The sequence below is a fragment of the Homalodisca vitripennis genome, chromosome 2 (assembly GCF_021130785.1).
Source record: "Homalodisca vitripennis isolate AUS2020 chromosome 2, UT_GWSS_2.1, whole genome shotgun sequence".
NCBI classification, from domain to species: Eukaryota; Metazoa; Arthropoda; class Insecta; order Hemiptera; family Cicadellidae; genus Homalodisca; species Homalodisca vitripennis.
Genome location: NC_060208.1, coordinates 123,447,276 through 123,468,563, shown reverse-complemented (window position 1 = coordinate 123,468,563; position 21,288 = coordinate 123,447,276). Strand labels below are relative to the sequence as shown.

The window sequence follows — 21,288 nt, the reverse complement described above, 5'->3', positions numbered from 1 at the left end:
TACATATCTATATTTGACTGATTCAAATTAAACGAAATGTTACTAGTCTTGTCAGGTCGTACACTATCACACAAATTTTAGTAATCTTAAATAACACTTAAGCATTTTAGGTTTGCAGGTGAGGCCAGTGTATGCACAAACTTTTGTTTTGAGCGTAGTGATATAAAAAGTAACCGATAAAACAGTTGCTCAATAAATTAAGTTTTAGGTAACTTATGGAAGAGTATTTGATTCTTTTCAGGACCGATACTAAACACCGATCAATTTATCTTATTAAAGGCATAATTATGTTGTAATACATAAGCAATTGGGAGAGGTTTGCACTGTTATTTTATGCTTTTTATATTGCAGTTGTGGTCAACCTGGTTGTCATGTTTTTTACGTTTATTTATTGTGTTGTGCTGTCAGTTACAACCAAACCAATATTCAAGCTTTGTCGTCTGCTTCTGTTAAATTATAAGCGCTACCCATTTGTTTTACATATTGACATAATATTGATGTATTTTATTTACACAATTATTATTAGTTGGGGGTTTTAATGGGTTGTCTTTGTGACAAAGCCAAGAAATCAAAAAACTTCCCGGAAGATACTAATAAAGGATATTCCTGGTACAGTGTTATGTGTTTAATATTAGACCTATTTATAACTGTTTGTAGGATTACAAAATTGCTTAATACTGTAAATTTTAAAGATACATTTTAACTGGATCAATTGATTGACTTTTTTATTAGGACTACATAAAATATACCACAGGGCTATGGTATTAGCCCAAGGAGATCATAAAAATATATGAATTTGTTTGATATGATTATTATATTTTCAACAAAATCTCCAATTTAAAACTAATATTAACTGTAGAATAAAAGAGTATCAGTCAAACATATTAGCTAAAAGCAACACTCAAACGGTAACAACTAATGGCAATGAATCTGTTTAATAACAGAACCTTTATGGAACCACCTACAGAAAAAGCTCCTGGTACCTAATAAAATCTGTTTATGTGGCTTTTAGAGGCTCCTGAAAAGTTATTAAAAATTGTATTTAAAAGTGACTTCATCTAAAAATAAATTACAGTTAACTTTAAAAAACAAAATGAAATGGCCTTAGAGTTGTTTGATTTGTTGTTATGATTCCTTAAAAAAATATTTAAATCAGATTATTCCCATTATCTATCATAATTATTCGAATGATGGTTATGGTTATTATATTATATAGGATATTGTCACTATGTAATAAATTAATTATTTTAACAAAATTTTACTTTGTATTTTAGATACTTTGATTTATTGTTAATTCTGTCAGTGATTATATTAAGTGGTGTCAAAACCACTTTTGCTTATCACACTACGCCTCAGAATAAAATTAAGTAAATGTAAAAACTTGTTATTGTAGGATTAATTTTTGTTTAGGCCTACCCTTTGCATCAGTTGAGTTATATCAGATATCCAGGGTAACAGATCAGGGTGATATTTGGTGAGCCACTTTTGTACTGGTGGCAAAACTGGGTATTTGGCATCACAGGCCCCTTCACTGTAGGGGTAACACCAGATAACTGAGGTCATGGAGGACTGTTTTTGAACTGAAAATACCAAATAGATATTTGGCGTTATACTCGTGAACATATTGTTCTGGTAACATGAAATAATTAGTGTTCCAGACCATATCTCTATTGACAATAATAGATATCATCTGTAACATGCTACTTCTATACTTTTAACACTGGATATGGCATTTTATATTTCTATTAGAAATTTAATATAACATGTTCACTACAAATGGACACAGGAGCACTCTGTGGTGTATGCACCAACGTTAGACACTGTGCCGCTTCTAGTACTCAAAGTGTTAACACTGTTGTTAACAGATTATTGTTAATACTACAGCAATAGTGTCCACGCATAACAAGTTCGCTATCAATGATCACAGGAGTGTGTGTTAGCAATTAATGGTATGTGATGTTTGTACCAAGATTAGACACTGCACCACTTGGTAGTCAAAGTATTGTGTACATTGAGGTGCTTGAACAGTATCACATAATTGTATCATGGCCTAGCCATTCTGTATTAGAATGTAAGCATTTTCCTCAACACCAGTAAGTAATTTTTAATCATAGCTTCTAAACTACTAACTCTGTACTAAATGTGTTTCATCTGTATGGTTTGCAGGGACCAACGGAGGCAGAATATAGATCCTAAGGACTTCACTGTTGAAAACACAGAAAACACTGAAGTCTGGAAATTGCCTAGATCAATAAATGGGCAGCAGTTTGTAATCAGGAATTGTAAAAATGCCAGCATCTACCTGTTGGACCACATAAATACACTCACAATAGATGACTGTAGTGACTGCAAGTTTATCATTGGTCCTGTTAAAGGAAGGTAATTCCTAGTTATTTCTGTGATTCGACGTGTCCAAAAAAAAATTGCTTATTCATTAATAGCTTACATGTCAATTTATTCCTCATAAATATTAGCCTTTAGGAGAAAGTATTTTAGTGGTCCAGGTTGAAAGGATATAATTTTGGTTTTCACCCATTTTAACTTATGTTAATGGAAGAAATATTTATTCTGTTGTCCTCCATCCACGAATAAAACATGGGATTTTAAAATCCTCTATTTACGTGTGTGTCATCAGCTTTGTATACACAAAAGGATCAATTTTATCCTAGTTTGGCTGAAGAATAAAATTTCTAAATATACGAAAATATTTTGTAAATTTAAAATTAATTAATTTCTTTCAACACCTTAATTATCTAAAAAAGTTACTCAAATGATTTTTATTAAATTTGTTCTATATGTAATTCATTTATTGCTTAACAAAATTGCACCTGTATCTGTAATTGCCTATTTGAGACCGAAATATTTATAGTGTGCATTAAAAATTAATTTAAATGTGTTATATTATTCATATTAGTTTTAATAAACACTTTTTGCATGAAATCAGATTAGATTTTGATGTTGTTCCAGTGTGTTCCTACGAGACTGCAATGATTGCACATGTCTAGTGGCTTGCGGACAGTATCGGATGAGAGATTGCCATAACGTAAATGTATTCCTGTGCTGTCCCACTCAACCTATCATAGAATCGTCACGAAGAATACACTTCGGATGTTACCAACTGTATTATGATCAGTTGGAAGGTTAGTTTAGTACTGGAAAGGGTCCCAATGATTTGAAGGAGTTTTAAAATTCTCCCTTCATTGGTATTTAGTAAACGATATAAAAAAATGACTTTATTTAAGGCGAAGTTAGGACTTTCTTCCTACCACTTAACCTCATAAAAATTTAAAGTAACGTATTATTTGCATTAATAACTAAACATAATTCCATTTAGAATAATTTAAACATACAGTATATATAAATAATCTAGCTCCAAAAAAGCAAGCATCAAATAAATAATTTAACTTAAAAATTATCGCTATTATTACAAGACACCCTTGCTTTCATTCAACTTGTTTTCCAATCTTGGGCAAGTACCACACCCCAAGGCCACGAACCGAGCATCAAGGTTCTCACCCCCGCCCCAAAGTGAACGTGATTATGAATGGCTTTGATGTTTACTGGAAGAGCATTCCACAACTGACAGGCAGAAATTGTAAACGTAGTTAACAGTAAATATTTATGAAACTATGAGAGGTTAATCAAAAATTTCAATATAACTTAAAAGATTTGTAATGTAACTATACATTTTTCTTAAATGGATTTCGATTTAGGGCTACCAGTAATTAATATAACATTTTTATTCTTTAACTATTTCATATCTGTCCATTTTATGATATGTAACTAAGCTATGCTCATTAAAATTCTGAACTTAATTGAAAAACTTTTTAATAACACTCTCCCAGCTAATCAGCTTCCGAGAGAGCCTGGCATAAAGTCCAATCGATTCAAATTGTTTTGATATATGTTATATTTTGTTTTCTGCTATAACCAGATGACTGTTTGTAACCTATTTTTAAATCATCTATTTACAGTAGTGTCACCCTTGTTCACTGAATTGTTTTTTTCAAATTTTATTGATCTAGGTGTAAAACAGTAATGTTACTTACATCACTCTATTGGTAATTTAACACTTATTCCTTAAAAACCAAACTTTTCTAATCAAAAGTAAAAGGAAGTAGAAATGTAAAAAAATATTAAATCCAAGTTTTTAAATATTTATTTAAATAGCGACTAGCAGTTACCCATGGCTTCGCACGGAATTTAGCAGGTTTTACACCTGTATGAATACTTCTTGTTCAAGTGAATTTTATTTCTGACGCCAATGTTGAGTTTACCTTCTTTCCACGATCAAGAACATATGTTAAAAAGTGTATATTTACAGTGATTGTAATTTACACCGATCTTAGAATTTTGTTCCATAGCTGATTTTGCCTCTTTCCTGATCAAGACAATATATGTCACAGAGAAGAGAAGCCCACTTCTGTCAAAAGTGAATTAAGATGAGTTTTATATCAGTATTTAAATTTGTTGTAAAAGTTAGATAGTAAAATTGTATTTTAGATCTAATACTTATTATTTTATAAAAATGTTCAGTTAAATGTACATTAACAATGACACTATGTGTTTGTTTTTTTATAAACTGAAAGATATTGTTAGTATTTTAGTACATTTAGAGCTGCAATTGGTATGTTAGTTCAAAAGCACAGTCCATCGAACTTTCATCTAGCATAGTTCTTGCCGACTGCTTCAAAGGGAGTCTTCGGAGTCAAATTCTGACTATCTTATGTTTTGGGACATTTTCTAAGGTAGATGAGTACTTTACCTAATCGCTGTAATCTGAAACAGCTTTAAAAATAATGGTTAATCCTACCAATATTAGAAATTAATCATATTAAAATGTACTCACTATATATATAAACAAATTGAAAATAATAAACAATGTTTACACATAACAGTTGATTACATTATACTTGCTCTTTTAATTAATATTTCACAACGTTTGACACCAAGATGGAGTTTTTGCTAATTTTAAGACCAGTGGAATGTAGTCCGGAGGGGTTTTCCAAATAAGAATAGGCCTTTATTCATCCCAGGGACCGTAAGAATGTCCATGTCCAATGCTTAATTATCAGTACAATTGGTTGAATAGTTTACACATCAAAGCAAAACAAACAAACAAAAGTACTTTCGCATCTATAATATTACTAGCAGTTACCTGCGGCTTTGCATGTGATTTCACAGGTTTTGCACCTTTATGAGCACTTCTGGTTTGAGTGAATTTTATTTCTGATTCTAATATTGTTTGCCTTCTTTGTACCATAGAAAATATGTTAAGAATGTATATTTATGGCTTTTGTAATTTACTCCAATCTTGGTATATATTCCATTGTTGACTTTGCCATATCTGATAGCATTTTTCGCTACTTTAAAGACCAGTGGGGCATAGCCCTGAGTGATTTTCGAAATTAGAAGAGGCCTATTCATCCCAGGGACCGTAAGAACGTCCATGTAATAGTTCAGAACTATCGGTTGAATAGATTTTGCACGAAATCAAAAGGAACAAAGGCAATTTTGAATTTATAATATTATTAGGATTAGGATGGTTAGTATAAAGGGGTTTTTACGTACTTAAACCTCATAAAGCTTAGTTTTATTTATTATAATTTTATTAATATCATAGCATCATATAAATATATTGAGATATTAAAAGCCATAATTTTTAATAAAACATATGTTTCAAGATGATTGGTTATTAATCACTTGCAGTATTAACAATTGGGTAGAAAGAGGTTGATAAATACAATATTAGAATGGAAATTACTATTTTAAATTTGTTTTGTAATATTGCAGTGAAAAAATTATCTTAACAATGGAAGTTAGGTAGATTTATGTCCAAAATTAAAGAAGATTGATAAGACGAACTCATGATCATATAAATTAAGGTGTAAAAGTAGTGTTTCATCCTAGTCCATAGTGTTTTACTGTATTTAAGTTTATATCTTTAAATGTCATATCTGTTTGTATGATATCGTCTTTCTTCTAAGATTGCCAGATCCTTGAGTTTTTATCAAATTTTATCAGTAACAAGGGATATTTGTTCTCATCTAAATATTAGTACTGTCATTGGAAAGACGGTGGTTGCCATCCACAAAGGTTTATCTGGAATGTCACTTCTATGATAATCTTTGGTGTGACATCTTCTACTGTAGTATTTCTTATCCCAACAAATCAGAACAGATCAAGAATGTGTGATGGTATGTTATTATGCTTGGCATGGGTCTCAATTTAGCAGACGCTGGTGACCTGAAGAGTAGCTCAGCGTTAGATTGACAAAATCCTGTAACTATGATTCTGGTCTTCATCGATCCACTTGAACTTCATACTAAACAATTACACTGACATTGACGGTTGCAAAGAGGAGTCATTGTCCGTAGCCTAGGACCGTGAATGATTCACATCATCCTGTTGAACATTAAAATGGCTAATGTGTTACCAGCCAACAATATGTTCCAATATTTGACTGGATAGAGGGTCTGCAAATATAATGAGTTGCCCTGTTACTTGGTTAAGTTGGGGTTGATCAAACTTTTGATCTAACCCTAACGATTTAAACTTTTCATATATGACTATGTGAATATCGTCAGGATAACCGTGGCTAGTAAAATCTTTTTTAACTAATTTTCCATGCCTGAGAATACTAAAGATAAATGCAAATAGGAAGGGAAATAAAACCTTTTAACAATGAATGTATCTGAAATTCTGTAACCAATAAAACAATTAAAATTAAATTTTGGAAAAGATATCTGCCATTAGTTTACTATTCTCATAATAAATTTTTATTTAAAGTCGCAAACTACTTAGTTTTATTACTAGAACATATCTACCAAATGAAAAGTACTGATCATTTGCTAAGGAAATTCATTAAGATCCGATATTGTTACAGAGCAGTTCAGATCAGCAGAGTTGAGTGTGTTCAACAACAACTGGAGTAATGTTCACGACTTCACCCCTACTCATGGGGACACCAACTGGTGTATCCTACCGACCACCATGACTGTCCATGACTACTTCCAACAACCTTCTCACGATGTGTGAGTCTGGGTCTATACTTATATTTAATATTTTACATCTTTGTGTAAATCCGTTTTACAGATTATTTCAACTGTTTGACTGACTGCTTTTGTAAAATAAATATTTTCTTAAAATATAAACACATTTTTTAATTTGCTTTAGGTAGACAAAAATAACAAAAACAACAAACAACCAAAAGTGCAACATTTATGATTTTTATGCAGGATAAATTCTAAATGTTGAATACAGTATTATGAGCGCCTTGCCGTGAATATAATCCATTAGAGGGTGAGCCTGTTCTCAAACCAGCCAATAAGCATCATGCAGTGTGTGTTACCAAACTGTTTCATATCTTTGAGGCATAGTAATATGAACTAGAATATAATGTATGCCTTAGTGTCTAAGCTTCATAAACCTTAAGTGACCAAACAACATTCTTATTTACTAGTTTAATTGAAGTTCATCATTGTCACATTTAAGTACTGTTGAATGTCTTCAATAAATGTTTAGAAAACAATCAATTAAGCTTTTATGAAGAGATCATAGATTCGAATCATAGGAAGGTACTAAATTTATTGTTAAATATCATTAAAATGCAAGATAATGAATATTTGATATTGAAAAATTATTAATTTGGTATCATTTTTAACTTCTACGACATTATAAAAAAGACAAGATAATATTATATAATTTTATATACCAATTCTTGTACCCTTTGTTTAACAAGGTAGGAGTACGAAAGACCACATGTTATATAATAGACTTTGCTAAAGTTGCATGAAAATATCAAGTCTATAACTGTATTTGTTCTTCAGATAATCAATCAGACAGTAAATAAATGTTTACAGGCCTCAGGTAGAAGAGAAATTTTGCCAGTCTAATGAGTGATAGGCTTTAATGACATTCAGTCAAATCCCATGTATAGATATGCACCATTATCAGACTCATTCTTATCTATGCAGAAATGAAGTTTTATGTGAAATTCAAAGTCTACATCTACAAATTAAATTGTTCTTGAGATATCCTGTGGTCAGTTAGGCACAGGTAGGCTATGTAAATTCTCAGCCAAATTTCATAGAGGAACATACACCATCATCGAACTCTATCTTGTCTATATAAAAATGTAATAAACCAATACAACAAAGTATTGAAGGTCCCGACAAAACTTAATGAAAGTCTTACAGACTAGTCCTACAACAACAAACTCTGTACAATGACGGGCTGGGTTGCCACTTGTTAATCAACGGACAATAGCACCATTTAATTTGTTCTTTTTTTAAAATGTTTTCCAGACTAGATTTTTAACAAACACCACAGAATGTTAAAGGAGGTTTATTGAGAATACATGTTGTTACATTGAAGCACAGAAAGACAGAAATATAAACGTAGGATCTTAAAATGTATGGTGGCAAGTATTTTCATTATAGTATTTGTTGTATATATGGCTGGTGGGAAACATTCATTATTGTGATACTTACGGGTTAAAACAGAGGTATTATCAACATCATTAAGAATTATAATTCTTACTATTACCAAAAACTATCCATTTTTAAATATAAATTAAAACATTATTGGAGCAAAAATCCAATAATTAAAAAAAACGTTAAACTATCAGCTTTGTTAAAGCTTAAGATGTTGTTAATGGCAATAATTGGCTTAAATCACTTTTAGCTTGAAACCTTTCAACAACAAAAATGAAATTGAAACTAAACAAATAACTATCTACTTGTAAATAGAATAGTTATGTATTTATACATGTAAAATTGTATAGCTACACCCTTTTGAGCATTATCTTTCGTTTACATAAATTAGGTAGAACTAGTTTAGGGCACTTCAAATATAGCAGTGAGACCCCTGTCCACAATACTTTCATAGTCTTAGAAGAACTATTTTTACTCACTCAGTCTGAATTGTTCATTGAATGATATTGTTCAAAACATGTACCTGGGTAAAGTCGAGGATCTCTTTCATTTTTGACACAATACTATTTTCATAGTCATTATTTAGTATTTCCGGGATAGTTTCAGGTGGGAAATCAACGTCACGATCCATGATTACACCTTTTTACAGCTTAATTACTAATTTATAATTAATTAATAAAGCATGTGTTATTGAACTCTGTCTCACCATTCATAAATGCAGTATACCAATTTCAGTAGGTAGAAGAACAAATCAGCTGCCAACACACAGTATAGAGGTAGTTGATAATGTCCTTCAATGATAGAGGCTCAAAACAGGTGAATACAAAACTGCATTGGCTCAAGCAAAATAAAATGAAACTGTGACGTAATTGGTCCAATGTATGGTCCATTATGAGCTATAGCGGTGGTAACAGAATGGACTAATATAAGCATATGGTCTATTTGAGCTGTAAAGCCGGGACGGGGCATGTGGCACATCAGAAAATCCACTTGCAAAATGGGAAACACCTAATGGACTAACGTATGATCCGTTTGAGCTGTGGTGCTGCCTATGTGTATAATTTCATACATAAAGGGTAAAATGGTTTCTGAGTTTTGTCTGAATTAAAAGTACAGAATACAGGGACAATACATAAAAATTCAAAAATTCATATTGTATATATTACAAGTGATTTTCAAAAACTTTTTTTCATATTTAAATTTACACCCAACAAAAAAATATATTTTTTTGTTTTTATTTTTTTGTTTCTTAGTATTTTGAGCTCAATGTAATGCTAACCAGAATATATTAGCAAAACATATGTAGTAGTCCAAATGAGTTCATAACAATCTTTTATCTAACACACAAGAAGTCGCTCCTGTTACGGTTTGTCACACTTTTCAAACTTTCATTATATTAGTAGTTTGGGAACTCTTACATCTTCTACAATATGTTTCTTTATAGGACCTTAACATCTGTTAGTTTTTACCTTTAATTCACTTTGTTTTTAAAATAATAAAAATTTGTCATCCTCTGCACACAATTCATTAATATTTTACGTCAAAGACATAATCGAATACTAAAAAAAAGAATGAATATATATATTATAATGTGTCCTATCACATACTTAATAATTCATTTTCATAACATTTACTACCAAATTTATGGCAAGGTAGTTTTCTTTTTTTTAATCTAATTTAAGCCTCAGCGTCAGCTATGCTGGCTTTGAAGTGCACTGGTATTTTATTAAAGTTCAAAGTACATGATTGAACCTCCCCGGGATTTGAACCCATGATCTCTTGGTTAGAGAGCCGAGACTATAACCATTAGTCTACGGAGGAGGACTGGCAAGGTAGTTCAATAAACTCAGTGCACTGCGAAAACTACCTGAAAGGCAGATGAAAGGAGACAGCATCTGCATATGAAAAACCCAAAAACCCAACAACATGGAAAGAATGAAAACAGCTGTTTATAAATTAACATGGTGTATTAAGTACTATAAGTAAATCGTTTTACCTCACCTTGTCATAATTTGATAAGAGACTGTGAGTTCAGCAATGGTGTTCGTTATAAAACATGACTTCAAGCACCAGAAGTAAGCAAAGAAAATAATTGTTCACTGGGACTGAGTAGTGGGGTGGATTTGTAATACATTACACAAAAACCAAAATTTTATTATTTTAAGAGTACTATCTGGCTTCAGAGCTCCACACCACTATTCTTAAAAGTTTCACTATAAAGATATAAAATCTCAAACTTAATCAAATGCTATGAACTTTGCCTAGACATGTATGTTATCTGATGTTTATGTGCTGTTATGCGGTTTTAATATACTCTACTGAACCAAACAACATGGAATTTTGCAACAATTCAAACTACTTTATAGTATATTAATTCAGGAATGGCAGTACTCTTTGATTGCAAGAATTGGTGTCGATCAGAGTTCTTATTTTTCTTTTGCCTTTAAAGTTCTTAAATACTGAAATCTAAAATACACCTGTGCCAAAAACTATGAATTTTGATTTCTAATTACATAAAATAATTAATAAATTAATAGAAAACAATGCTTGCTAATAAGCTCTGCATGATACTTTTTAACGAGTTTCAATATTTATATAGTGCCAGAATAATTGGAAGTTGTGCTCACCATACTATTTTTCATTCCTTGTTATGTATTTCTAAATATTGCACTTGTATTTTCTCCATATCATTCTCTAAAACAGATGTTTGAAAATATTAATTAAATTGTTATTTATAAATCCAAATTAACATTATAACTGATGAAATGGCCCTTAAATAATTAATTTTTAAATTCCCTTATCAAATTAAATTCTGTTGCAGTTTGAACATCTCATTAGACAGAAGCCGAAGTGTGGTTCCCCTGACAACTGGAATACACCCTGACCCGTCAGAAGACTTGGAAGTTTGCTTGGTCGTCTTCTTTTATGATAGACATGAGGAGGTGCTGTCCAAATCCTTCATCAATAAACTTTTGGAAGATAGGGTAAGATAAATGATTGTGTCTACTATCTTAATTGAATAATTTATTTTAGAAACAACGTGGATCATGAATAAACACCAATATGGTTGTTAAAAATACAGAACAAAACTATTAGGTTATGCCAGTAATATGTCTTCTTCTCCAGGTTATCTCTGTTGAAAATTTTTTATCCAGAGCTGGGACAGGCTGCCTGGTGCCTCATGTACCATACCTGTGAGCACTGAACTAACAGACACATCATAATTTTTAACATATCCAAATGTAATAAAAAATGTTTAAACAAAGTTAATGCCAATATGTTTTTATCGTCTTGTATTAATTTAAATTTAATAATAATTGTCTTTTCTTTTGGTTTACTTTATTCAAAACTATAATATTAAATCTCAGAAGTCAAAAAAATAAATAAAAAGATGTACTTTTATAATTTCATTTAAATCACAGGTTAGTCTCTAAGATTACTAGACACTGTCTTTGTTCACTAAAATCGGGTACCACACTGTATCTTTTCTCAACATAATAGTGCATTTTTCTCTAATAACAGTTTACATTTCTAAAAGAAATCTTTGTCGTTTATTACCAAAATTGTGCCTGCCCTGTTGTAGCCATCCTGTTGGATAGTAAACTGCAGACAGCTATCGCTGGAGCCCAGGGACGCTGAGGTTGTATTCAGCTCTCCTGCATACAATCGGCTGGCACAGGCTGGTCCTCTTGTGGGCGTGGTGTGTGCTGGCTCCAGAGTAATCTACTCCTGCCAGAAAGTAAGTAGACATTATTAATCTGAAAACATTATTGTTTTGTATGATCAGCTGTCACTATTTAGTTTCAGTGGCATCAACAGCTGATTGTGATACAATTCATTGATGTTGTGCATTTTAGTGTATGTTATTAGAGTAATCCAGAAAGTAATTTACGTTTTTCCATCACAGAAGAATGCATGGAACTTGCACTGCCATCTTGGTTTGTGTTCTATGACTCACTATGCATACAGCCACTTACAGTTCTTGGTGCATTGATGCCCAGGAGAGGCAACAAACAGTGTGAGCCTGATCATGATGAACTGGAACACAATTATCTGGAAAGAAAAAAAGGCCAGATTTGTATTTCAAAAATATTCTGATGACTCGAAATGGGATTATGTTGGACACTTTAAATTTACATGTAGAATGAAGTGATTTGTTAAAGAAGATGTGGCTTGATGAGATATGCTCTTGGAGAGCCTCAGAGGGAAGCACTTGAGAGTACTGGCAAATGAGATGTATGTGGAGCTGTGAAGAGTGTAGTTACAGTGAAGTCAAAAATGCGGGCATTCTTCTTTTCAAGTCAACTAGTACAGCGAGATTCGAATTTGAGCAAGCCATCAGAAAAGGTGAATGTTTTATACTATATTTTAACAGACTACAATGTTTGTCCAAACATTTTAATTATGAAGAAGGATTTGATGAGCATGTGAGGGATATATTTTCTGTGGGAATTACAATTGTAGAGTTTCAAATTGAAGCACATCAATGGTGGCCAGATGGGGAAAATTCTGCTGGTCAATTGGTTAAGTAGGAGGAATTGTTGGGACTTGCTCTTACAGTGGAACATGCTAGAAACCAACATGTAGACAACCAACAGCGACAAGGTGACTGTTAAAAGATAAAAAAATAAAAAGCCTCCTGACAAAAATCACGTCTGGTACCCTATGTTTAATAAAAATGTATCACACAAAGGCCAAGACTGTTCTGCACTATTAGTTACTTGTAAAATATGCTATCAAAGAAGGCACTATTCTAGATGTGCCATAAAAGAGGTAGAGTATTCAGATATCAAGGGACTAGTTATATCCAGCGTTTAAAAGAGGATCAAGTTGATTCTGGGTCTGATAAATCAGATTACAGGGATGAGATGTATCGAGGCTAAAGATGTGAGATCAGTTAAATCTACAGTACCCGTGTTACCATATATGTTAAGATGAATGATTACAACTGCAGATTGGAATTAGATTCTGTGCCTGTGCAAGTACCATCAGTATATCATTATGGGAATGTATCAAACATAAGGAGGAGTTGTATCCTACCAATGATGTAATAACTGGATAGGGATAGAAAGAAACTCAAAGTTGTGAGGAAGATACATTAATATAGTTTTATTAATATTCCTTCTTCCAGCAGTGGTCGTAGCTGAAGAAGATGTTCCATTGTTTGGACTTCCATAGTGTGTGGTATTTTGTCAACCAGTCACTAACCTTCCAATAACTTTACTAATGAGTACAGTAAGAAAACCAAGGAATTAAGAAAAGAAATCGGGTTACTAACAATGTTGCAAAACATTTTAAAGAAGAAGTGGGGAATATTTCTGGTTACAATAGTATTTTTCACCTAATCCTGATGCCAAGACAGCATTTTTTGGAGCTAGGAAGATTCCATTTCCAATACAGAAACCTGTTGAGGAAGAACTTTAAAACTTGGTACATGAAGGAGTTGTGAAACTATTTTATTCAGCTCGAGCACCAATTGAATGGAGCACGCTGACTGTAAGTTGATAAAGGTGGTGAGGCTTTCTGGATTTGTGATGATTTTCATGTGACACTAAATAAGATTATTTGAAGCATAGTTGGCCTAAAGATTCAGAAGTTGGCCTGAAACCCTCAATGATGTGAATAAAAACAGGGAGAATTGACACTTGAAAATGGAGTAATAATGCGTAAGACTGGTTATTCCTGAATCAACGCCATCTAGTATATTAAAATGACTGTATGAAGAACACTCAAGAATTGCAGCCGAGAATTGCAGTCTTGAGTGAGATACTATGTAGGGTAGCCTATATGGGAAGTTTTTTCTACTTTCTTTTAAAAAGAATATCAGATAAGTGGTGGCCTTGGTTATCAATACACTGTTACAAGTGAATTCTGAAACTGTCGTTGACTCTCTCGAGCATGGCTTGAGGTATGCGCAGAACTTCCTCCCGTATAGCTTGCTTCAGATCTTGCAGGTTTCTGGGGCGATGTTTGAACACATCGTCCTTTAAGTAACCCCACAGAAAAAAGTCACATGGGGTTAAATCGGGTGATCGCGCTGGCCACACAATGTCCCCTCCCCGAGAAATCAATTGGCCAGGAACCATTTGCCTCAAAATGTTCATTGTTATTCGGACAGTATGTGCTGTGGCACCGTCCTGCTGGAACCACACATTCTCAAAAGCCCTGCTCTGTTGTAGGGCAGGTTCAAAATATTCTGCTAGCATGTTGGCATACCTGTTTGAGTTCACAGTAACAACATTGCCATCCTCTTCAAAAAAGTGAGGGCCAATGATTCCACATTGTGATAACGCGCACCAAACAGTCACACGTTCACTATGAAGAGGCCTCTCATGGATTTCCTTCGGGTTGTTTTCACTCCAATAGCGAAAATTCTGTTTATTCACACTTCGAGACAGATGGAAATGCGCTTTGTCACTGAAAAAAACAACAGCGTCTGGTGGGAGACTTTCTAAGATTATTTGACACGCTTCCATACGACTCTGCCAATCACGTTGAGACAGCTCTTGGACAACAACTATCTTGTAAGGATGGAAATGAAGATCCATGTGTAGGATTCGACGAACACTACGGTCGGACATTCGAAGGGCGGCTGCATGTTTGCGAGCTGATCGTTGGGGAGACTACAAAACTGATTGCCTAACCGCATTAATGTTATCTGGTGTACGAGCACTATGAGGTCTTCCATCTTGTTGTTTCACAACAGAACCAGTTTCTCTGAAGTTTTTCACCCACAGCACAATAGACTTGCGGTCCGGTAATGAATCACGAGGAGGAATTTGAACCCGCGTTGAGCCATGATAACTAATTCATTGCTACGAATGAACGCTTCGACCGCAAAAGCTCTCTGTGCACTCGTCCACACCATGATGGCGACTGACGACTGGTGCCTACGGGCGGAGCGTCACTTAAACTTCCCCCTCTCCTGCGTCGATTGCGGCTATCCCCACCATTCTGAGTGCCTTCCTCTACTCACAATAAAGCAATGAAAATAGGAGGTTATTTTGCCGCACCCTGTATGAAGGCAAAATAATATAATAGATTGGATGAAAATTAAGTCCTTTTTTAACCATGGATTCCTTCTACTGACTAAATGACCTGCTCATCTACAAGGAATCTGTCAAACAATAATGTATGCAGATAACACTGTCATTACAACTGCAGGAAAAAATAAAGAGTAAACATTAATTTACACAGACAGAGCCTTTACTGCTACTAAAGAATACTGTGTTCCTAATCACTCGGTCTTTAACAAAGAAAAACTGCCCAAGTAGTCTTTAAAACTAAAGGTGAGGATGTAGATATAAGAATAACTGGTATTGATCTTAAAACTAATACAAAGTACCTTGGCATTGTAATTGACTCCAATCAATCTTGGAAGCCACATGTAGACCAGCTGTGCAGGCTGCCGAACAGCATTTGCCGAACTTATAATTCTAACGGTGGAGGCACTGTGTATACAAGAAGTTATCACACACAGTCTTTACTTGTCTACAACCAAGACATCAAGATATACACCACCATAACACGAGACATGCCTCCAACTTTGTCCTACAACCTCATCACTTAAGTCTGTTCAGCAAAAAAACCAACATATGCTGGAGTGAAGTTGTTCAACCTGCTGCCCGAATTGAAGAACACACCTGCACAACAACTAAAGAAACAACTCACTGAGTAGCTGATAAAGGGACCCTATAATTCAATGGATGAGTACACGAAAAAATACAATATTTTTAATAATTAATCATTATTGTAACCACATGACACATTACTAATCTCCAAGATTATGTATGTACATAAAGAACTTGTCTATTCCACGTATTTACTTATACAACTACAAGTGTAACAATAATATAATAGCAGTGTTCTTTAAAAATCAGTAATAATGAACAGTACATAGTTTCATATAATTGATTAAAACACGGGTTTAACTTGATATTTGTATGATGGCTAATATACAATAGGCATACAGGTAAATATTTTACCAATGTGAATTATAAAGTCACAATCCTTTATTGTTTTTCTTCATAGACTCTATTGAGAAGAGCTGAGGGAGTGGGGTGTCTGTATAGTAGCACAGACCTAAAGGAAGTTTTGGGTTCAAAAAGTTTTGAATACACTGGGTTAGAATATTAACACTTAAATTTCTTCCCAAGACTTGGATTTTCTGCATAGTCTCAACCTTCATATATCTGAAATAAATAAATATAGATTGAATGTTTGTTGTGATTGCAGACTGTAGAGAAGACAGCACATTCGGTAGAACAGGTTTATGTCAGTAACAATCCCAGGACATCCTCTATACAAGCAGAAACCTTCATCAGCATTGCAGCAATGCTGTTGTCTACAGGTGCCTTTTAGTATTATTGTACCTTAGTTTTAAAACCTGCATCTTTGTCCTCACATAACTTTAAAAGGTAGTAGAACAAAACTTAATTTATAGCATAGTAATAAATTAATTTTTACTGTTGCAATGTTGTATTTTATTGTGTATTATAGCACTTTTGACTATCGTAGCTAAATTCTCTCAACACAAGTCAAAATTATTATTACACAAGACTCAAATTTTCATGATCATTCATTGTACAGTATTTACCATCGATCTCAAATTCATGTCTCTATTGAAAAATTGTATTATAAGCAAGTTTTTTTTAACACGCACAATATAAACCATTTACCATATCATTTTGTATACTTTTGTTTGAAATGAAGATTCTAGTATAATATAAATAAGGTTATTTTTTAAGTAAGAAGCCTTTTGTAATGGAGAGAAATCTTATTTATGTATGAACACTGTATCAGGAACTAAAACTGGTTTACATTTCAACATTATCATCTATAGTATCTACATATTTGTTAAGCTAATGACACTAGCTTTAGGTTCCTCTCATCTGAGAACAATATGACCATCACACCACTTAGTAATAGTTTTTTCAATATGTCATTACTTTGCACAAAAAGTTCTTGTAAGTTTTTCGAAAAATATTTAATATTCTGATTGTCGTAAATCAGTGGTGAATGGTCCAGTAATTCCCAATAAAGGCTAATCCAGTTGCATGTATGTCCTTGCTGCAACAAAAGGCTGAGCATTATTATTAATCAGGACTACCACACTACAGAGAGCAGTGTAGTTTGTGATTTTGAATGGCATCCATCATTTACATACATGTTTTTATTCATTACGTGTTATGGAGTTACACAGGTTAATGCAGCAAATATTTAAACAATACTATAGTAAACCTTGACTGCCTTGTAGTGAACTTACCATATCTCTCACTTGCTCCATTCATAGGCAAGTTAATGCCTCTGTTCGAATCAACGCGCTAGAATCGCAAGCTTAGTGCACTTCTAAGTGTAACACTGTTGACAGATCCCGTGCCTAGCACCTCTGTGTCGCTGGTCTTGAATTTATTTCCTCTTTAGTAAGCTGGTTAATTGCAATAAGTAATACGTTATATTTTTCTGATATGTTCATGTCAGTTATATATTAAAAGTTTGTTCATTATCAGTAGACTGAAATATTTAAATTAATATCAAATAATATATTATAAATAGAATGTGCCAAATACCGTACAAATGACAAATCGACTTATTCTTAACCACTACCAATATTTTGGATGTATTTGGCAATTATTTTAATTAAATAATTGTATGTATTATCATGTAATATTTGAATTTAATATGCTGATGTCAAAATTGTTCTTTCTTCTTCCTTATTTCAGGTGTAACCATTGTACGGCACAATAAAATTACATTGGTGTAGTATTAAAATAAGTGAATATGGAATTGGGAAAACATAACATTTGTATCAAATAGATTAACAATATAACTGCTATTATTTATCAATTGAATTCTTGTATAGTGTGGTTTTAATTGCTAATACCGACTAGATTTAGATACAAATACTTGTAAGTTTTAAGATTAAAGGTTGAAAGTAGTCATAAGATGCATTTACAATATCTACTAAATTCAGTGTTCAGTGTTTTTATAAAGCACATACAAAAAAATCTGTTGTGATTTATATTTCTAGGTGAAAAAGAATTAGAATAATATACTTGGCTTTTTGGCAATCAATGATCCTTATAAGTGTGACAGCCCAAATCTAAAAATTCCTCTCATTATCACCTCCTCACAAAAAATCAGTTAGGGTGTGTAATACAAATTTTTCTATACTTGATTGGTATCTGAGGCCTGCAATTTAACAACTGATTTACACTGGCATGTGGTTGGTATAGGGCCCTGCAGTGCCACTGCCTTTTTGTTTTACATTTGATATGCTTCATCCAAGTGTCATCCCTGATTGATGAGGTCATTCTTTGTTACCATTTTTGTCGTAATCTTGGAGGAAAGACAGTACTGTACCTAACCTGTTTTATGTGATCTTCCAAGGGGATTTTCATAATTCACCTAGTGTAAAAGTTGTGGTAACCATGTGTTTCCACTGCACTTTCATGAACCAAACTCTGTGATATTTGAGGGAAAATGTTCCAAAAAGTTGGTAATTATAAAACAACTAATTTCATGAATTTGATTATGTTCATCAGCCACAAGAATAGAGCTAACACAGCAATCCTCATCATGAAAGAGCCATTTTTGAAATCAATGCACAATTGCTACACTTGGCTTTCACTAATTATTTCTTTTTTGCCATAAAAACCTGATCTCAGAATGCAGATCACAAATATCAGGTTTTTCTTAACAGCACACATTTTATCATTTTACACAGAGAAAAATAGGAGTACAGATAGATGCCTACTGAATGTAGAAACATTTAATCACCATGATGGTGACTCAATCCTGCTTTTCACAGTGGTAGGTTAACCATAAGCTGTATTTGATATCAAATTTATTTTAGTTTTTGTAAACCAATGTTAAGTTTAAAACGGATACAAAATATTCTTTGTCACTTATTAATTTGTCATTACCAAGGGGAGCTACTAAATAAAGGTCCACTTAACTTAAAAATTTAATTTTCTTTTCATTCATGTCAAAGTCTTGAGTACGTAATTAAATTGACAATTAAATCCATGCCAGAATTTGGAACGTGTACCTGCTTGTATAAAATAATGTTTTACATTCTTCTCATGTCATGTTTCTGCTTTAAAATTCTTAATGATACAAATAAATGTCCAGTGCTCATTTAAATGGATCTCAAAGTAGTTGTAATGTTAATAAATATCAGTAAAACTGATATATGTAGTTTATATAACTGTTTGATCTCTAATTGCTACATTTTGTGATTTTTTATCTAGTCTTAGCACATGCACACTTTATTGAAGTCTTTATACGCTTTTATACAGTGTTTTTGGACATGTATTTGTTTTGTTGTTATCACTGTAATTTGTTTTAATGCAAATTAAAAATAGTTTTGCAATAAAATTTTATACAGATAACGGTTTTTATTTATTAAACCTTATATTAAACAGCTGAGCGAGATTGTTGTTGGGTCAATTTTACATGTGAGGGAGTACCTGAAATTTCATGGAGAAGTGTTGAGCAGATTTTCAAGGTAGGCAAGATGTTGTGGTAATTAGGGATGGGGTGTTTTAACTGAAAACTCCATGTTGTAACATTCCACAGCTGGAAAAGTTGTAAAGAAAAATGGTGGAAACATGAATCAATGCATTCTGTTGTATTGTAATGGTAATTGGATCCTAATACAGATGTTACAGCTAGCAAAACTATACATGCCTTTGTCTGGTATAAATGAAGTGATACTGAGTTCTACAATTGCAACTATATAGAATCATCACAACTTGTAACAGGTGTATAACTGGAACAACTAGGCTCACCTGTATTGAGAATGTTGAGTTTGGTCAAAGAAAATATTTCTGTTTGCACTAAAATTGATGCTATAAGATGTTTGTGTGCAGATGTGTTGTCAAGGTGAGGAATTAGAGGCATAACATTTTTCCACAATCGTGGTTACACCCTTATCTTCCAACAAATTTCACTAGATCGAGCCACAAGTTATTAAAGATAATTGACTAATTGTTACTTTAAATCGTTTGATTTTTAACTCCACAATTAAATTAAAAGAATAAGATTGGACAAAAATACAAGGGATGTCCAGAAAGTGACTGCTGTTTATATATATATATATATTATTTGTAGTAAATTACTTTACAATTAAAACAAAGTGTTTTTAAAACATTGGCACTATATTTCGGTGAAAACCGTCTTCAGGTGCAAAAATTGTATAAAATATAAAAGAAAACAGTACAAACGAAAGTAAATAAACAGTGAATAAGTAATAATACTAAATACAGATGACATGAACTAAACAATTGTTCCATATGTTGATTTCAAATTTAGAAGTTTTTGGCTAAGTTATCTGATGTTGAGTCCATGTGGAATTTTGCTCTTTAAAACCAATTGGTGTGCTTGTTCTAATGTTCTGAGGTAAATTGGGTTTGAATTTGTATGTACTTGCCGAATAGGTTTGACTGAATATGTATTTTCAAAAGTTTCATTGTGATTTATACCATGAGTCACGACAGTTTTCTTTAAATCTTGGTGTTTATAATCAAATCGGTGTCCTGTCATTCTTGTCCTCAAGGTATTTGTTGTTGAGCCAATATAATCTGCTGGACATTTTTTACATTGAATTTGGTAAATCACATTTTTAGATTCACAAGACAAGTTGCCGATGATAGGATATGTCTTGCGTGTTTTGCTACTAGTGAATTTTGAAGAATTTGGTAACATTTTACAAATCGAACATCTTGGTTTATTACACGGATGTGATCCTTTTTGTTTTGGTATTGATTTTTCATTGGTGTTTGTCATTGGTAATTTAGGTTTGACCAATATATCTTTAAGAATAGGAGGTCTTTTAAAGATTACTCTAGGA

The 21,288-nt window shown here is 32.8% G+C and overlaps 1 protein-coding gene across 1 annotated transcript; it reads left to right on the top strand.

Moving 5' to 3' along the window:
- The first annotated feature begins 428 nt into the window (after window positions 1-428).
- On the top strand, window positions 429-16,905 carry LOC124354669 (protein XRP2-like). Its single transcript, XM_046805300.1, has 7 exons — window positions 429-609; window positions 2,167-2,379; window positions 2,968-3,140; window positions 6,887-7,034; window positions 11,257-11,419; window positions 12,019-12,174; window positions 16,671-16,905. The coding sequence occupies exons 1-7, from the start codon at window positions 539-541 to the stop codon at window positions 16,794-16,796; spliced, it is 1,050 nt and encodes a 349-aa protein (XP_046661256.1). The 5' UTR covers window positions 429-538; the 3' UTR covers window positions 16,797-16,905.
- Window positions 16,906-21,288: the final 4,383 nt, after the last annotated feature.

What these genes read in the sequence shown, in the direction of transcription:
- LOC124354669 (XM_046805300.1), top strand. Translation starts at nt 539, where the DNA reads ATGGGTTGTCTTTGTGACAAAGCCAAGAAATCAAAAAACTTCCCGGAA. An exon ending in ATTGGTCCTGTTAAAGGAAG is followed by an intron (nt 2,380 to 2,967) that starts GTAATTCCTAGT and finishes ATGTTGTTCCAG; the next exon opens with TGTGTTCCTACGAGACTGCA. An exon ending in TAATCTACTCCTGCCAGAAA is followed by an intron (nt 12,175 to 16,670) that starts GTAAGTAGACAT and finishes TTGTGATTGCAG; the next exon opens with ACTGTAGAGAAGACAGCACA.